The 16,430-nt window shown below is 51.3% G+C and overlaps 1 protein-coding gene across 4 annotated transcripts in view; it reads left to right on the top strand.

Annotated features, from left to right (window-relative positions):
- Positions 1-16,430, top strand: part of Gramd4 (GRAM domain containing 4) — a 76,389-nt gene that overhangs the window by 30,934 nt on the left and 29,025 nt on the right. For 3 of the 4 annotated variants that reach the window (XM_029548150.1, XM_029548148.1, XM_021216771.2), the window contains exons 2-3: positions 3,468-3,678; positions 12,446-12,566. In XM_029548150.1, the coding sequence (XP_029404010.1) occupies positions 3,517-3,678; positions 12,446-12,566 (283 nt within the window). In that variant the 5' untranslated portion in view covers positions 3,468-3,516. Of the gene's footprint in view, positions 1-2,987; positions 3,062-3,467; positions 3,679-12,445; positions 12,567-16,430 lie in introns of all 4 variants that reach the window. The other variant, XM_029548149.1, reaches the window with a different exon arrangement.

A 16,430-nucleotide genomic window follows, 5' to 3' on the forward strand; every position in this document is an offset into this window, starting at 1 on the left:
CTCCCTCCTTCCTTCCTTCCTTCCTTCCTTCCTTCCTTCCTTCCTTCCCTTTCTATTAGTGTATGTACACACATGCTCGTGCATGCCCGTGTTCACACACAGAAGCCAGAGGAGGACATCAGGTGTCTTCCTCTGTCACACTCCACCTTATTCCCTTGAGATGAGGTCTGTCACTAAAACTAGAGTGAGACTGGCAGCCACCCAAGCCCCGCTGCCCCTCCTGTCTCCAGCCCCCACAGCATCGGGGTGACCGTTGAGCGTGTGGCTGAGCGCATCTTTTTACATGGGTGCTAGGGATTTGAACTCAGGCCCTCATGCTTGTACAGCAAGCCCCCTTACCCACTGGGTCCTCTCCCCTACCCCCTGATGGCGTTGGAGTTCCCAGAGGCAGGGTGAAGAAGGAAGGGGGCTGGTGTTGAGCAAGGGAAGGTGGTTGCAGTTTTACAAGACAGAGCGTCCTAGGATGGATGTCTGTAGTTAACAGCACCGAATGCACCCCTGGAAAGCGGTTTACTTAGTACATTCTCTGGTGTGTGTGCGTCTCACCATAGGACAAAGCCGTGGAAAGGCTCCGTGGAGCATTTGGAGGGAGACTGGCTGGAGCCGCTCTAAGCCAGCAGCCTGCTAGGGTGTGTCTCTTCTCCTACCCATTTGCAGTGACCGCAGGGCTATGGTGATTTCCCGCTGGTGTCCTGTAGGAGGCCACCACACACACACCATTGCCCCCACCCTGTACGTGGCTGGTAGTGGGTGGGGGGTGACACGGAGTGAGGATTTCCACATACGGAGTGTGCTCCCCCACTTTTGGGGTTGCTGGTGGGATCAGATCCCACAACATGGACCACTGGCTCTGTAGACATCAGTGTACTAGGATGCAGAAGCACCTGCAGTGTTAGTGTGCGTTGATTTCCCCCTAGGCATCATGGCCAGTTTTGGGGTGAGCTAGGAAGTAGTCTCCTCACTGCCTCTGCCACCCCCCACCCCCACCATGCACCATCTCCCGCTCTCATTTCTTTTATTTATGCAATCTGGGAAATATGAACCACTCCTTTGCATTGGGTGTGGCATTTTTGATTACATTGTGTATGCTTTAACTTTTAAACGTGAGCTTTTTTTTTTTTTTGGTTTTAATTTTTACATTTGTCTAGTGGACTCTATTCTTTTTTACTTTGTGAATTTATTTTTCAGTCTTTTTCTTTTTCTTTCTTTCTTTCTTTCTTTCTTTCTTTTTTTTTTTTTAGATTTATTTATTTTATATCATGTCTGTTGTGTGTGTTTTGCCCGCACGGATCTATGTGCACCACATGCATGCCTGATGCCTGCAGGGGTCAGAAGAGGGCACCCGATCCCAGAGCCTGGAGTTTGGATGGTGGTGAGCCCCAGTGTGTACCCTGGGAACTGGTCCCCTAGAGGAGCCGCCGGTGCCCCTAATTAGGCTGAGCCGTCTCTCCAGCCAGTACATTCTCAATGTAGACCATTAATCATCTCTTCTCTGGTGTTTTGCTCTGCATACTTTTAAGCTTAATGTCCCTTTGGTCCCCCTGAAATTCATAGTTCCTGCATGGATAAATTTCCTAGTGGTTAGCATTGGCTCACACCCTGAGTGACTGCTTGCCCCACCCACCACACTGCTTACAGCTTGTCGCTCGTCGTAGGTTAGGTTCCATTTCCCTTGGTGTGTGCTCGCACTTTGGCCCTGCTGATAGGCTGCACGCCTCCATTGCTCTGTGGTTAGAATGAGCAAATTCTCTTTCTTTCCTTCCTTTCCCCCCCTCCACTCCCCCACCCTCTGCTTCTATCAGTTTGCTTTCCTTTCTTTCCTGACAGGATCTCACGTAGTCCAGGCTAGCCTGGAACTTGCTGTGTAGCAGAGGTTTACTTTGAACTTCTGACCCCACGTAGTCCAGGCTAGCCTGGAACTTGCTGTGTAGCAGAGGTTTACTTTGAACTTCTGACCCTCGGCCTCCATCTCCCAAGTGCCAGGATGACAGGCCTGTACCACCACAGTGCTGGGGATCGAACCCAAGGTTCGGTCCGTGCTCGGCAAGCGTTCTAACAACTGATCTAGTCCCTCTCGACCCCCAGAGCAGTTTTGACAGAGGACTTAGGGGTTCCGTCATTAGTGAGTCTTGCCGAGGGCCTTGACGGCCAGGAGAGCAGGAAGGAGCCTTGGGGGCAGGCAGTCTTGTCTGTCGCAAGACTATGTCCCAGGCTGTGATTTATCTGTCCACCGAGGGCTTCCGTGCTCCTGCACCAAACAGGAAGCTCTTCCCGCCTTGCTGCACAGAGGCCAATCAAGTTTACTCCTCCAGTTTTCCTTACGTGAAAACAATCCTGTGGTTGACTGGGCCTAAGCCCAGGCCTGGGGTCAGGCCCTCAGCATGTGTCATCTTGAATTCCCAGAACACTTTGGCCTGCTTGGGAGATCATTTCTGTTTCAGATAAACGTCTCATCTCCGAGAGTCGGCGAGCACAGAGCAGGCTGGAACCCAAGGGTGTATCATTGTGCTGCACCCTGGGGCTCTTAAAGATGTCAGGGCAGGATCTGTGGCAAGGGCGGCCTGTGGCTCCTGCTCTGTAGCCTTAGACCTGGAGTTGTATGATAGGAGCCAGGGCCTTGCCTGCCTAGCCAACCCTGCTATGAGGCCAGCTGGACTGGTGGAAAAACAGCCCTTCCCCCTGCAGGGGGATTTGGAGAGTTGCCATAGCTCTCCTGGTCCAGTTAGGTTAGAGGGGTGGAGAACAAGCTTCCAGGGGGTGCCCATCATTTGGTACACATTGTCTGTTAATTTACACGAGCTTTGCATGCAGCACACAGTGTGTAGTGGGACGTGGGACAAGGCCTTTGCCCAACTTCCGAGTCTTTTTCTGGCAGGACTCCGGTTTAGGAGCCGAGCCTCCAAGGCCAAGCCAGTGTTCTAAGGTGAAGGGGGAAAGTCGGGCAGACAAAAGAATGGTGGCGTCAGTCCCTGCCCATTTTTCCACAGGTCCCAGTGGGCCTGCAGGGACTCAGTAGAGGCAGAAGTGATGCTGAGACCCAGCCGTGGTGCTGTTGCGGGCAGTAAGTAGTACTGCAGTAAGACTAGTCTCCAGTCCTGACTCAGCATTTTAGAGAGCGGTCAACCTTTTTCTTTCTCAGCTCTAGTTATCCCATACCCTTAAGTCTGTTACAGTGTGGTGACCCGCACTAGACCATCTGTATGGCCAGGATCCCCAGGCCCTGAGAACGTGGGGCTTCCTTCTGCTTCCTTTCGTAGGACTTTGTACAGAAGGAACCTCAGCAGCTGGCCAGGTCATCCATGGGTGGGTGATGTCTGGTCTCATCAGATCTGGCCATTCATTGTAGAGCTAAGTGCTCACCATCAGCCTCAATATAGGGCTGGGACCAAACATGGCGGCGGCGGCGGCGGGGGTGAGGGGCAGCAGACATCGGGCAGCACGTGACGACGTGCTTCATTCTCTTACAGGGAACCTCCCCGTCATGTCCAGGTGAGGCCGAGGAGTGCCGTGCTGAACATGCTCAGGAGGCTGGATAGGATCAGGTTCAGAGGCCACAAGAGAGAGGACTTCCTTGATCTAGCCGAGTCCCCAAATGCCTCGGACACCGAGTGCGGAGACGAGATCCCCCTGAAGACGCCACGGCCCTCGCCCCGGGACAGTGAGGAGCTCAGGGATCCTGTGAGTATACCAGACCCTGAGTCTTTTATATCGCTCGACGTGGGCAGTGGGGGCAGGAGGAGGGGTATTATAGGTGGCCAAGCTGAGTCTGGACAGTTTAGACACGCTCAGAAGCTCAGTTCTCTGTCTCCTGTTGCCAGTCCACAACAACCCACAGATCCCACTGGGGCAGGCCCTTGGCTAGGGGGGACTTCTGTACAAAGCTTTGTCTAGAAGCTGTATTTTTTTTTTTTCTGGGCATTTGGGAAACTTGTCATATAAATACAGTGTTATAGTCTGGCTCCCACCCCCACCCCCCACCCTCAGGATTGGTGTAGTGACGGGACAGGGCATGGCTGATATAAAAGCTACTGGCAGCTGGGCGTAGTGGCACACGCCTTTAATCCCAGCACTCAGGAGGCAGAGGCAGGTGGATTTCTGAATTCGAGGACGGCTTGGTCTACAAAGTGAGTTCCAGGACAGCCAGGGCTACACAGAGAAACCCTGTCTTGAAAAAACCAAAAGGCTACTGGCTCCCAGCTTGTCTGTCCATACCAGGACGTATGTCACTGACTCAGCCACTGGTTGAGCCCTCATTAACGCACGCAGTGGCCAGTGGTAAGGAGCTCTCTGTCCAGGTGTCAGATATCACTGGAGAACCCTAGCTAGGGCAAGGCTTTGGTGCGAACACACCCAGGGCCCCTGCCTTCCTTCCAGAGCTTGTGTTTCCTGGGTGTGTCAGGCTGGGAAGCGCAGAATAGAGCTGGGTCAGTGAGCACCTTGCAGTCTTTCCTCTGGACAGGCCTCTCGAGTCTCAGGCTGGCTGCGGTGTGCACATCTGCTCAGTCTCCGTCCCGAGCACCCCAGCATCCTTGTGTGTACTTGACGGCCATTGCTTTTTCTCTCTCAGGCCCCTGAGTCTGGTAATCTTTCCAGATGTGACTGCGATCACTGGCCTTCTCTTAGTTCCTGTATTATTAATGCTTCATAATAGGATGGTGACCATGTACTGCTCCTGGCGAGATTAATAATTCACTTGAGCTGCCTCCTAAGAGCCTGGCTGTATGCCCTGGGCTGCCTAGCCAGGTGGGTGGGGCCCCTGGCCTTCCTGTCCAGCCTCCCCGTGTGTTGGGCTGGTACTATTCCCAGAGTTCAGAGTCAATGGCTAGCCCGTTAGCTATTGGTCCAGGGGTTGGGTCCTGCATTTTAGCTTGGTGTGTCCTGTTTTGCAGGTGACAATACAGAATAGTACAGACTTGACAGAAAAATGGTATCTCATTGAGTGCTTGGGTAGAGGTGTGTAAGCCATGGGTCTGGGTAAGATGAGAACCTTTGGGTTAAGCACCTCAGGGACGAGAATTGTCTCTCTCACACACACACACACACACACACACACACATACACACATGCACACACGCACACACACTCACATACCCATAAGCATGCATACATACATATATGCATATACATGCACAAACACACAAATATGCACATATACACATACAACCACATGCACATGTACATATATATACTCTCATGCATACATATACACATATACATGCACATGTGTGTGCCTACATACACACACACACACACACACACATACACACAAGATATGAGATTCTGGGTTCAGTGGCCAAAAGAAAAGAACCTACTCAGAGGCTGAAGCGTGGTTGTCTTGGCTGTACCTCTGTCTGCCCATCTCTGTGTCTAGCCAGGATTGTGTGGTAGAATTGGACTACAGCTGGGCCCACCTACCTGTGTGCATATCTGAGGTAACATGAGGCAGTGTAAGGAAAAGAGGGTGGTATATGGGTGTAAAAGTGACTTTTACTCTCCTGTAGAAATTGTCGTCTCTGAGCTTACTGTCTGTCTGCTAACCTAGGCCTAGTCCTGGAAACTTCCAGCTTCAGTATAGTCTAAGCTAGGCCTAGAATGTTTCCAGCCTCTGAGACTTACTGTTGATTGAGTAAGCTCACCCTTTCTAGCTCTTGCTGAACTCTGGCTGATTCAACTCAGCTGTCCTGGCTCAAAACTCCTCTCCACGCTGACTGATTCAGTATGGCTTCTCTCTTGGCCTCTGACTGAATTTTTCTGCTTGGCTTCATGCTAACTTTGGCAATCTGTTCTAATCTTCTGGCTCCTTCTCATTCTCTGGCTTGCTCTGTCTTCACCTCTGTCTAGCTTGTTCTCTCTCAGCGACCTCTGTACAACTGTCCTGGCAAAACTGCCCTCTCTCCCTTTGTCTCACAGCACTGTTCTCTCTTAAGTAGCTTCACAAGAATGCCTCATAAGGGGCGTATTCTACTCTGTCAAGCCTTTCTCTGATTCGTCACTTTCCCTGTCACTCAATTAGGCATCACTTTGAACATGGGGTGTTTCCTTCTTCAAACTAACTTTACCTTCATTGTTTGGGATTCAAGGCGTATACTAAGGGTGTATCTGTATTCCAGCCAGAGAGATTAAAGGTGTGTGAGAAGGGCTGGACCACACCACAACTAGAGATAGGGGTTTTTTCAGTAAATAACACAATCTTGGGGTTCACAGTGGGATCAACTATCCTATAACATACGGGTCTCCAGGGATAGCCACCCCAAGTCATAGCCTCACTTGGTCACTTAGCAGCCGCAGGGTCTAGTTAGAATGCAGTTTGAAAGAGTTTCCTGTAATATAGACAATAGACATCCATTGTGACCTATTGCCCTGGGATGTCTGGGCAGCCCTGGACCTCCTGCTGGTAGCATAGCTAGATGCTGGGCTGCCAGAAGATTCTGAGTCTGTGGCCTCAGCCCATGGCCACATGCACAGTTGGGGACCCTCATGGCAGACACAATCTTGGGTATTGGTTGATGACAGGGCTTAGGTAGAGAGTGACATATTATTCTAAGCCAGGTTCTTGTAGCTACTCTGGGCGACATTGGTCTAGAGCTGGGACACCTGCTGAGCAGAGAGGGCGGTTAAGCTTGTGCCTCTAAAATTTGCATACCCTATCTTGCTTGTCTTGATGTCACAGAGAGAAGGTCTGTCCCGGTGTGTGTTGTAGTCGCCAGGGTGCCATAGTGGGGGAGTTGATCTTAGGCAGAAGGGAGTTAGCCAGAAGGTGCGTGTGTTAAGTTGGCTGGAGACTCAGGAGAGGAGACGGCAGGGTGTGGAGCTCTTAGCTGGAGGCAGAACATCTGGATTTAGGGGATTCTAGGAGCACTGAGGGAGGGTCAGTGCTGAAGCTGGGTTGTTTTAGGGTGACTAGCTTGGAGGTATAGTTTGGAGAATGCAGAGCAAGAAGGGACATGCCAGGCGGGGCATGGTGCTATTTGGATGGGCCACCTCTGATGTGTAGGAAACTCCCTGTGAGGCAGGAGGGTCCTGGGGGGGGGGATGGTTTGGGGGGTAGGCTTCACTTCCTGGGCTGCAGCTGAGAGCAGCTGCTGTAGAGGTCTCAGCAAGGGCAGACCTGGGATCTTGGCTCTTGTACCTTCTGGCACTAGGGGTCCTGTGGGGAAACTGCACCAGGGGAACCTGGGTGCCGCGAATGATGGGGAGTCTCTGCCAAGGGTTCAGCCTTGAAGGGAAAACAGGTCTTAGCTCAGATCACGGTGTAGAGCCCCAGAAAGTTGCAAAAGGACCAGCAGGTCCTAGCTCAGATCACAGTGTAGAGTCCCAGTTGACTGGTTGCAGAAGGACCAGCTGATGCTCTTTGCCCTTCACACCACTCGGTACCCACAGTTTAAAGGGGGGACATGCTGGTGTTTGTCCTGGCTCAAGCCTTAAGTGAGGTAATACTAGTTGACCCATTGTTACCACGCGGGTGGGTATCAGCACCCATGAACTAGCGACTCAGAGGCTTCCCCCCAGGCCAGGTCCTTTACAGAGGCTTGGTTGTGTTTTCTGTAGACCCTGCTCTGGGGTCAGGGCGCACAGTGGTAGATATTTTCCCACACCTGCACTATTCCTCCTTGGGAGTGAGGTGGCTTTTTTTTTTTTTTTTTTTTTTTTTTTTTTTTTNTTTTTTTTTTGCTTTGTGCAGCCTCATGGAGTGTTTGGGAACCCAGGCACCAGCATGGAACCTCAGTGGTTGGTGGGTTTGATGCCAGGCTAAGGGCAGCATCCTCCCGTCATTACGGGGGGCACAGTCAGTGGTCTCCAGTGTATGTTTTATATTGTGCAGCCCAAGGAGGACTGCATGCATTAGTGGTCACTGGTGATTTCCTCAGCGTCTACCCTGCCCACCCTGGCCTGCTGTGTCTCTGTAGCATTTTGTATTCTTAACATTTTTTTCCAGGCATGGTAGGTACTGCATGCCTTTAATCTCAGCACATGGAAAACAGAGGCAGGTATCTCTGTGAATTCAAGGATAGCCCCTATCTATCTATCTATCTATCTATCCATGCATTTATCAGCTATCCATCCATCCATCCATCCATCCATCCATCCATTCTCCTGTATTCATCAGGACATATCAATAGAGGTCTGGGTACAACTTGTGGGAGTTGATTCTCTCCTATCATATAGGTCCTAGGATTCAATCTCAAGCGGTCTGGCTTGGCTGCAAGTGCCTTTCCCCGATGAGCCATTTCACTGGCCTGGCATTGCCTATCCTGTACATTTTCCTGTAAAACAACCGGCATAGGGTATGGCCTCTGGTGTCTGGCATCTTTCCTTTTTATGACCTAATAATGACCCGTGGTTTGGGCTGAGGGTACAGCTCAGCAATGGAGAGGTTACCTACCTAGCACGTGCAAGGCCCTGCATTCTCCCAAGTGTATCTATGTGCCTGATTTTCTTGAGTGTCAGGATATGTCTGATTCCAGCACTCAAGAAGCTAAATGCAAGATTACCACAAGGCCATCTTAGGATATATATATCTCAAGGACTGGACCAGCCATGGCTATATACCAAGACTCTGTCTCAAAAACAAAACAAAACAAAACAACAATAACCCTGAGAGAGAGAGAGAGAGAGAGAGAGAGAGAGAGAGAGAGAGAGAGAGAGAGAGAGATTCCCATGGTTTGGATGGACTATGTTTGTTTATCCACGAACATACCAGTAGACACTAGGTTTGCTTCCACTTTGGGGCTCTGACAAACAACAGAACACCAGGACTATAGTTTCTCACAAACAGCTGTTTGCATCTGGAGTCACTGGGTCATGTGGAGGTCCTGTGCTTACGAGGGAACTGCTATGCAACACTACACTTCCCAGGTTATGAGGCCATCCCCTATTCCCATGTATGGGCTCTGTGAACTGTCATGGTCTGGGTGGCACAGATGCCCCATTCACCAGTGCTCTGTGATTAGAGCCATTGAGCTGCTTCTCTCAGCCGGCATTCAGGCTCCCACTGTGGAATATGTCTCTGCTTTCAGTGACCCTCCCCACTGAGGGTCACTGGTGCCCCCCCCCCCCAGCTTATTGCTGGGTCTGTGAGTCACAGGAGAGTACTAGAGCCTCCAGAGGCTGCTGAGAGCTGCCCTCCTCCAGGCAATGTGCTTCGTCCCCATGGCTGGCCTAGAGGCACATGCTCCTGGCCCTCTGCCTAGGGTTCCTTCCCTCCAACTCCTGGGTCAGCTAATTCAGGCAAAAATGGCAGCTCAGCTTGCCTGGCTTGTATTGTGAGAGAGATGGTGGTCATCTCTGCACTCACTGCGCCATGTAAATTTACGGTGGTTTCATCCCAGCCTCAGTCTATGTCTAGCCCTCTGGCTCCCAAGTCACAGTTACTCTTCCTAGGTCTGAGAAAGGGCCAGCCAGCCTCCGAACCGTGCAGGATTCGAACCAGAACTTCAGCACAGTACCCTGGGGCCTTGTCACCCTTGTTAGAGACCTTGACCACGCGACCAGGTCTCTTAGTGCTGCTGGAGTGGGTTGGGGGTGGGGGACCACTCCCCAGAGCTTCAACCTCTTCTGCCCTGAAACCGCTAGAGTTGACTTGCTGATTGGAAACCCTGAGGCCAGGTGTTAGGATACCCATTCAGGGATGTGAATGAGTGCCTTCAAGTGTAGCTGGCCCTCCAGGGTTGAACTGGCTGCTTTTGTCGGGAGCTTGCTAAACCCATCAGACTGACTGGCCTTTCTCTCTGGGCCCCTCTGCCTTCCCTGCCAGTCTCTGCCACCACACCCTCAGCCCGCCTGTTGTTGTGGCTGCCCTGCTGTCTTCTGGGAAGGTCAGCTTCCATGCTGGGAGGTACTGGTTCCTCTCCAAGCTGCCTTTCTAACCCCCCATCGCTCGGGGTTCACCCCTCCTGGCCTGACAGGCTGGGAAGAGTGGCATCGTTAAATCTGATTGGTTTCCCGGGCCGCTTTGAAAACTGGCATTACCTGTAGGCTCTGGAATCCCATGGTCCCATCATGACCCCAGCCCAGGGATCTGGAACTTGACTTTGCTGCTAGAGGGACCAGCGTACGTAAACAGGACACAAGGAATGCCAGGGTGACTGTGCCATACCTGGCACTTGGTAAGGGGCTATCTTTTGATTTGAAAAAACAAACAAACAAACAAACAAACAAAAAACCCTTGGGTTCTCCCCCAGATCCCCTCTTGGAAATGAATTCTTATCTAGAGCAGTTTGTCTTAGGACCCCACTCCAAGGCATCCTCTAGTGGTCAAAGCGGGTACTTAGGATAAGGGGACATGGGTCCCCTCGATTTGTTCCTGCTAACCACTGATGGTCCCTCACTTTGTTCTTCAGCCCCTATGGTAAGGTTATGTGGGAGGCTCTTTGGAGCCAAGTGACAGCTCCAGCAGACGAAGGTCACTGTCAGCCCAGAGCTGGCTGCTTGGGGCTTACAGCCCTCTACTGTCTTCTCCCAGGGTTAGTGTCCTTGCTCCCCATCAGATCTCCCAGGAGATTTAGGCCAACTCCACTGCCTTCTTAGGACTCCCAGGGTCTCTCTTCCCTCCATCATCCCATGAGGAAATCCTGGGAGGAACCGGATGTATTGACTGCCCTTAGCATGGTTCTGTGCTGGATAGAGCTTGCTTTTTGCTCATGGGGTCTTCTCTGCTATGTAACTATAACAGTTACCTAATAGCTGGTCATCTCTAGGGCAGGGCCTCAGTTATTCTGAAAGGACCGTACCCACTCTTATGGCCTGGCTCATCTGGGACTCCTGCTATAGGGTCAGTCCCTTGACAAATGGGGCCTCAGACTCAACATAATACTCCCGCTGTAAGCCTGCTGGTGCCTGTGAGCAGAGCTAGTGAAATATGTAACACATCCCCTTGTAGGCTAGTCCAGACTGCAGTCAAGAGTGTGGGGCATTTCTTGGAGATGAAGCAGGAGCAAGGCTGCAGAGCTCCTGGGCTGCTGGATCCCATTTCAATCCAACATCGATGACCTCGTTCTTAAGATAGGCCTTGCCTGAGTGTGCCGGGGACAGGGAGGCTAGGCGTGACTCAGACACATGGAGAATGCATAGAACTTGTAGAAGGTGCCTAGACAAGAGGGCCAGAGAAGAGGAGTTGGAGACAAAGAAATGGGGGTGCACATGCAGAACCTGCCTGAGTAGAGATGCCAAGGGAGAATGCAGTATGCTTACCTATTCAGGTAGTGAAGCAGGAGGTCAAGATATGGCACAGTTAGGAGTTCCCACTGGTCCAGGAGGTTGTGCATTGCTGGGTGGGGCTGGGTGGTCAGCAGGATGCATAGCTGTATCCAGTGCCCATGGCAGTGGCTGTGGGGCACGTGAATAGAGCTAGCCCTTGGTCTCCGGGACAGGACAGTAGTGGGATTGGCTCTCTGGAGAACCAACAGGAAAGATCTGGTGTGACGTGTGCTTATCTAGGTTCCTCATAGACCTTACTTAGAAGGTGTTTTTCCCTTCATCTACTCAGTGTGGGATAGAGACCCTTGGACTTCAGTAGGAGGGTAACTGCTCTGGATGGGTCACTTCCTGGCTGGACAGCCCCATGGTTTCTTCCATCTGTAGCCTGACAGTCAGTGTTGTTATCATCGAGAGGCTTAATGCCAGCTAGGTGTGACAATACATGGTTTTCCCAGCACTCGAGAGGCTGAGGCAGGAGGATGATGAATTTGAGGCTGGTCTGGACTGTATCATGAGACTGTCTCAAAAACAAAACAACAGAAACCAAGTTTAACCCTTTATTTAGTGTTTTAATCCCTCTTTCCATTGGTAAGTGGGTATGTGTGGTGTGCGTGTGCGTGATTGCAAGTGTAGGTGTGTGCATGCACCTGTGCACACATGCATGCACGTGGAGGCACAAGGTCGATGTCCGGAATCATCCTCCACTAGTCTTCTGCTTTATTCACGGAGGCAGGATCTCTCAATCAAACCCAGAGCTCAGCGATAGTGAGTCTCCCTAGCCCGGCTGCTCTCGTGAGTCCCTGTCTCTGCTTTCTGAGGCTGGAATTCCAAGCAGAGGCTCCCATGCCCACCTGGCACGTGTGAGAGCTCTGGGGAATCTGAACTCTGGTCTTCATGCTTGTGTGGCATGCGCCCTAACCACCAAGCCAGCCCTCACACAGGGTTCAGATTTCTGTGTTAGTCCTTAAAACTTTGTGCCAGATCTGAAAAGATCTGTACTGTCTAACTAACATCTCGAGGTGAGTGGGTAGGCTGATACACAATTGTAGAGCCCATGTTTCCTTGTCTCAGATATTCAGGGAAATTCTCGTGGGGGTCCTCTGGCCATTATTTTGACCATAATATACTTTTCCTTGTGATCTGTCTTGGCAACTGCCACCCCAAGGACCTCAGGGCTCCTAAAAACCAACTGGGATCAGGTAAGGCTGCTTCTGTGTGGTCCTCTGACCGCTTGGTGGTCTCCTTCCAGGCTGGCCCAGGGACCCTCATCATGGCGGCAGGCGTGCAGGACTTCAACAGGACGGAGTTCGATCGGCTGAACGAGATCAAAGGCCATCTGGAAATCGCCTTACTGGAAAAGCACTTTCTTCGTGAGTGTGAGGAAGCACTTTCAGGGGGTGGAGGGAAGGGGGCTGAGGGGGAGGGGAGGGGCCACAGCTGAGGTGGGGTAAACCGGAGATGCTATGTTATGGACATGGGGCAGATGTGGATGGGGGCAGGCACATGTGAACATACGCATGCTTGGGGGTAGGTGTGAACACAGGCGCGTGCAGGGAAAGGCTTGGACCAAGACATGGACTCGTGCTTTGGACTTTGATGCCCCCGAGTGACATTTCCCTCCGAACGTGTGTCTTGTCTCTCTGATGCCCGTTGCTTCACAAAACCCAGCCCCGGCCTGTGCTTTGCAGATGGGGTGAGGAAGCAGTCGACCTGTTCCATGGAAGCTGGGAAGATTGTCATGAATCAAGTTAACTCAGAATGTTCAGAGATCCTCAGAGGCATCTGAAACTATCTGTGCTGTTACACACAGAGGGACAGTGGGAGGACCCTGGGACCCAGTTGTTTGCTGGCTGTCCCCTCCTGGCTCCTGCTGGCCAGAGCTTGACCTTTGGAGTAAGGAGGAGGTGGTTTTTTGGCAGAACAGGAGCTCTTGCGGGTTCAACCCAGTCACAGCTGCACGCTCGTAGCTCCCACATCCTCTTGGTCTCGAAGATGATTACACTGAGATATGGACGACCGAGTCGTCCTACGGTGTAGCAAGAGGAGTAATAAGGACTTAAGTGAACCTGGCTAGCTCCAAAGCCCATGCTTATGGCCCCCTACGCGTGTTGTCAGAGCTGATGCTCTGCAGGAGCCCAGGCTACTCGGAAGCAACCATGAGAAGAGAGCTTCAGTCCTGCTTGCCCAGAGCTGGTCACTGTGAATCCATGGAACAAGTCCAGGCCCGGGGCAGGGTGTATTAGGGCTGCCAGAACACCCCCCACTGTGGAGCAGTTTGAAGGTGCACAGCATGGCCAGAGCTCATGGGGAACAAGGAGGTGGGTGACTCTGAGGCTGCTAGATCATGAAGGAAAAGGTCTGATGTGCATAACTTGGCTATTCCGCTGTAGGACACATTGTTGGCGTCCTAAGATGATACCCACAATTCTTCTCTCAGTGTTGCCCAAGGAAGTATCTCATCTTACTCCTTGGAAACTCTTCTTTAGGGGGAAGTGGGTGGGGCTTTTCAAGACAGGGTTTCTCTGTGTAGACCTGGTTTTCCTGGAACTCATTTTGTAGACCAAGCTGGCCTCAAACTTAGAGATCCCATCCCCTCTGCACTCCCCACCCCGAGAGAGTGCTGGGATTAAAGGTGTGTGCATCACCGCCGCCCTCCTGGGTAACTCTTAAGATAGGTGTGGGCTTCTCCCAGCAGTTTCATTTTTTCATTAATGATGGGAGATTTTGAATATACACGGAAACGAAGCAGAAAGCATCAGAGGCTCCCGTCGACTCACGCCTGCCTCTCCCGGAGCGGAGCGGATTCTAGGCCAGGCTGGCTTTCTTTCACTCCTCCCCCTCTGGGTTGGGTGAAGCTCAGCCGGCGCGCTATCGCTTCGTCTGTAAATATTTTAGTAGATAGCTCAATATGTTTTAATGACAAGAGCTGAGAGACCAAGATGGGAAGTAGAACAACACAGCTTCCCCCTCCCCTCCCTGATTGCATCAGAGACCGACTGGAGCTGGGATCTCCCCGATAGTTTTCTGACAACTCCGAATTGATACCCAACAAGGTCCGTGGGCGGGAACGGCTGGCGTTTCTCCTCTGTCTTTTGGTGCCTTCTTTCTCTATTCCTGCCATAATCCTTGGTGGTTACAGAGATTGCCTTTGACAGAAGTTTATTCCGACTTTATGTCAGAGTCAGAAGAAAGTTATAAAAATATCATTAAGAAAGTCTGTGTGCTTCTCTTGGAATTACTCCTCAAAGCGTAACAATGTTGCCACACTGGTGCTTCTGTGGGATTTATATGTCCAGCGCCCCCCACCCCCATTCCCACCTAGCTGTCAATACGGTTACATATACATGTGTGCATCCACCCATTTATCTATCTCCCATCCACCTCTCATCCATCTAGCCGTCCACCCACACATCCATCCATCTTTCATCCATCCATTTACATATCCATCCACAGCTTATTTACCCATCAATTCCCCCCCCCCATACATATATGCATCTCAGCCACTCAGGTATCCATCCACCACATCCATCTCTTGCCCACCAGCCCACCCATCCACCCACCCCTCCATCTCTCATCCACCTACCCATCCATCCATTCATCCATCTGTCCATCTATTTATATGTACTTTTCCTGAGCCGCCTGATGGTCCGTTTCAGACCTAGTGCTTCTGAGTTCTGAATACTCTTGCCATGCGTCCTAAAAGCAAGGCTATTCTCTTATCTAGCCGCAGTGTGCGGTGTGCAGTGTGCAGCTATCAAGACCAGGCGATAATGTGGCTATGCCATTATCTGCTATGAGACCTTATTGCGGCCCCACCATTCTGGGCACACGTTGCCTCTCTAGGCTCATTTCCTCGGCTTGTTTCCCGAAGCAGGTGTTTTTTTCGAGAGGCACACGGGTAGGTTGCTTATAGAGTGGGCTCGGGTTTAGATGGTCTCTGTTGCTTTACAGAGACTCAGGTCATGTGGCTTTTACCCTGAATGTCACAGACTTGATGGTGTGTCCTCAGTACCGGTCACAGGTATAGGATATCACCTCATCTCATTCTGCCAGGAGTTCCTTGTTGAGTTAAATTCTCGTAGCTCTCTAAAATTATTGCACTGGGGGTGGAGCTCATTGGCAGAAGGCCTGCCAGGTGGGCATCCTCAAGCCAGGGCCTGGGTCCCTTCCACAGTACTGGGGGAAGTAAAAAAAAGCACCCATTCAAGAAAAACTGTTTATAGTGGTGAAAGCCTATAGTTTCAGCACAAGGGAAGCTAAGCCAGGACGTCACCTGAACCCTGGAATTCAACACCAGCCTGCGCTATACAGTGAGACCCCTTCTAAAAACAGATTTTTAAAAAAGATAATACCGAGTGGTTTATCTGGCCACGCTCTCAGGTGATAGTCAGGGAACTTGAGTCTCCTCTGGAGTCTCAGTTTTCTTCTAAGTTAATAATCCTTGCTATTGATTGTTGTGTTGGGTTGTACCTTCCTCTCTAGAGAAGGGTTAACACGCTCACACTGTATACACACTTGTGTTCTGTTCTGGCAGTCACTCTAGGATGGTACTAGAGATACTCCATGCTCTGTTTTCTGTCCGTGTCCCCAGTCTGGGTGTGGCTCCATCTGCTAGTTGCCTGTTGGTGACTGGTTATACCCTCTCCAGCCTTCTGCACTGGCTGTTAGTTACAGGCAGCCCTTCCCAGGTCCTCTGCACCTTGAGGGTGGGGCGGGACCTATTTTTATACCCGAGGCTTGATGTCTCCAGTGTGGTGGGCGCTGAGTGACTGGAAGAAACTGCAGAAAAGCCTGGCAGAGGTGGTGTTTGCACAGAGGAGCCTGTGCCGCCACCCAGCATGGCATCCCTCCGTTTCCAGGGTCATACAGTGTTACAGAGTCTTGAGACATACAGATACGTTCTGGCTGTCAGTAAGCCTATATATATTTACAACACGTGCTGGCCTGGTGGTTCCTGTTCCTCCTGGGTTGCAGGGGAAATACCATGTGTGGGGTGGGGAGAGCTCCAGGCTGGCCTTGAAACCTAGGCTTCCGGCTCTCGATTCCTCCTTTCACTAACAGCTCAGCATGCACTGTTTTGGACCTTGGCTCCATCCATAGCGCCTAAGTGATTAGTGTTCAGATTCCATTCAACCCTCTCAGCTGTCCTTTCTCTTTGACAGTAGCCTGTCTGTCATTCTTCACGGATGAGGGACATAGCCCCAAGTGCACAATAAGTTTCTTTAGTGATTAAA

This window comes from Mus pahari, chromosome 17 (genome assembly GCF_900095145.1).
Source record: "Mus pahari chromosome 17, PAHARI_EIJ_v1.1, whole genome shotgun sequence".
Classification (NCBI taxonomy): Eukaryota; Metazoa; Chordata; class Mammalia; order Rodentia; family Muridae; genus Mus; species Mus pahari.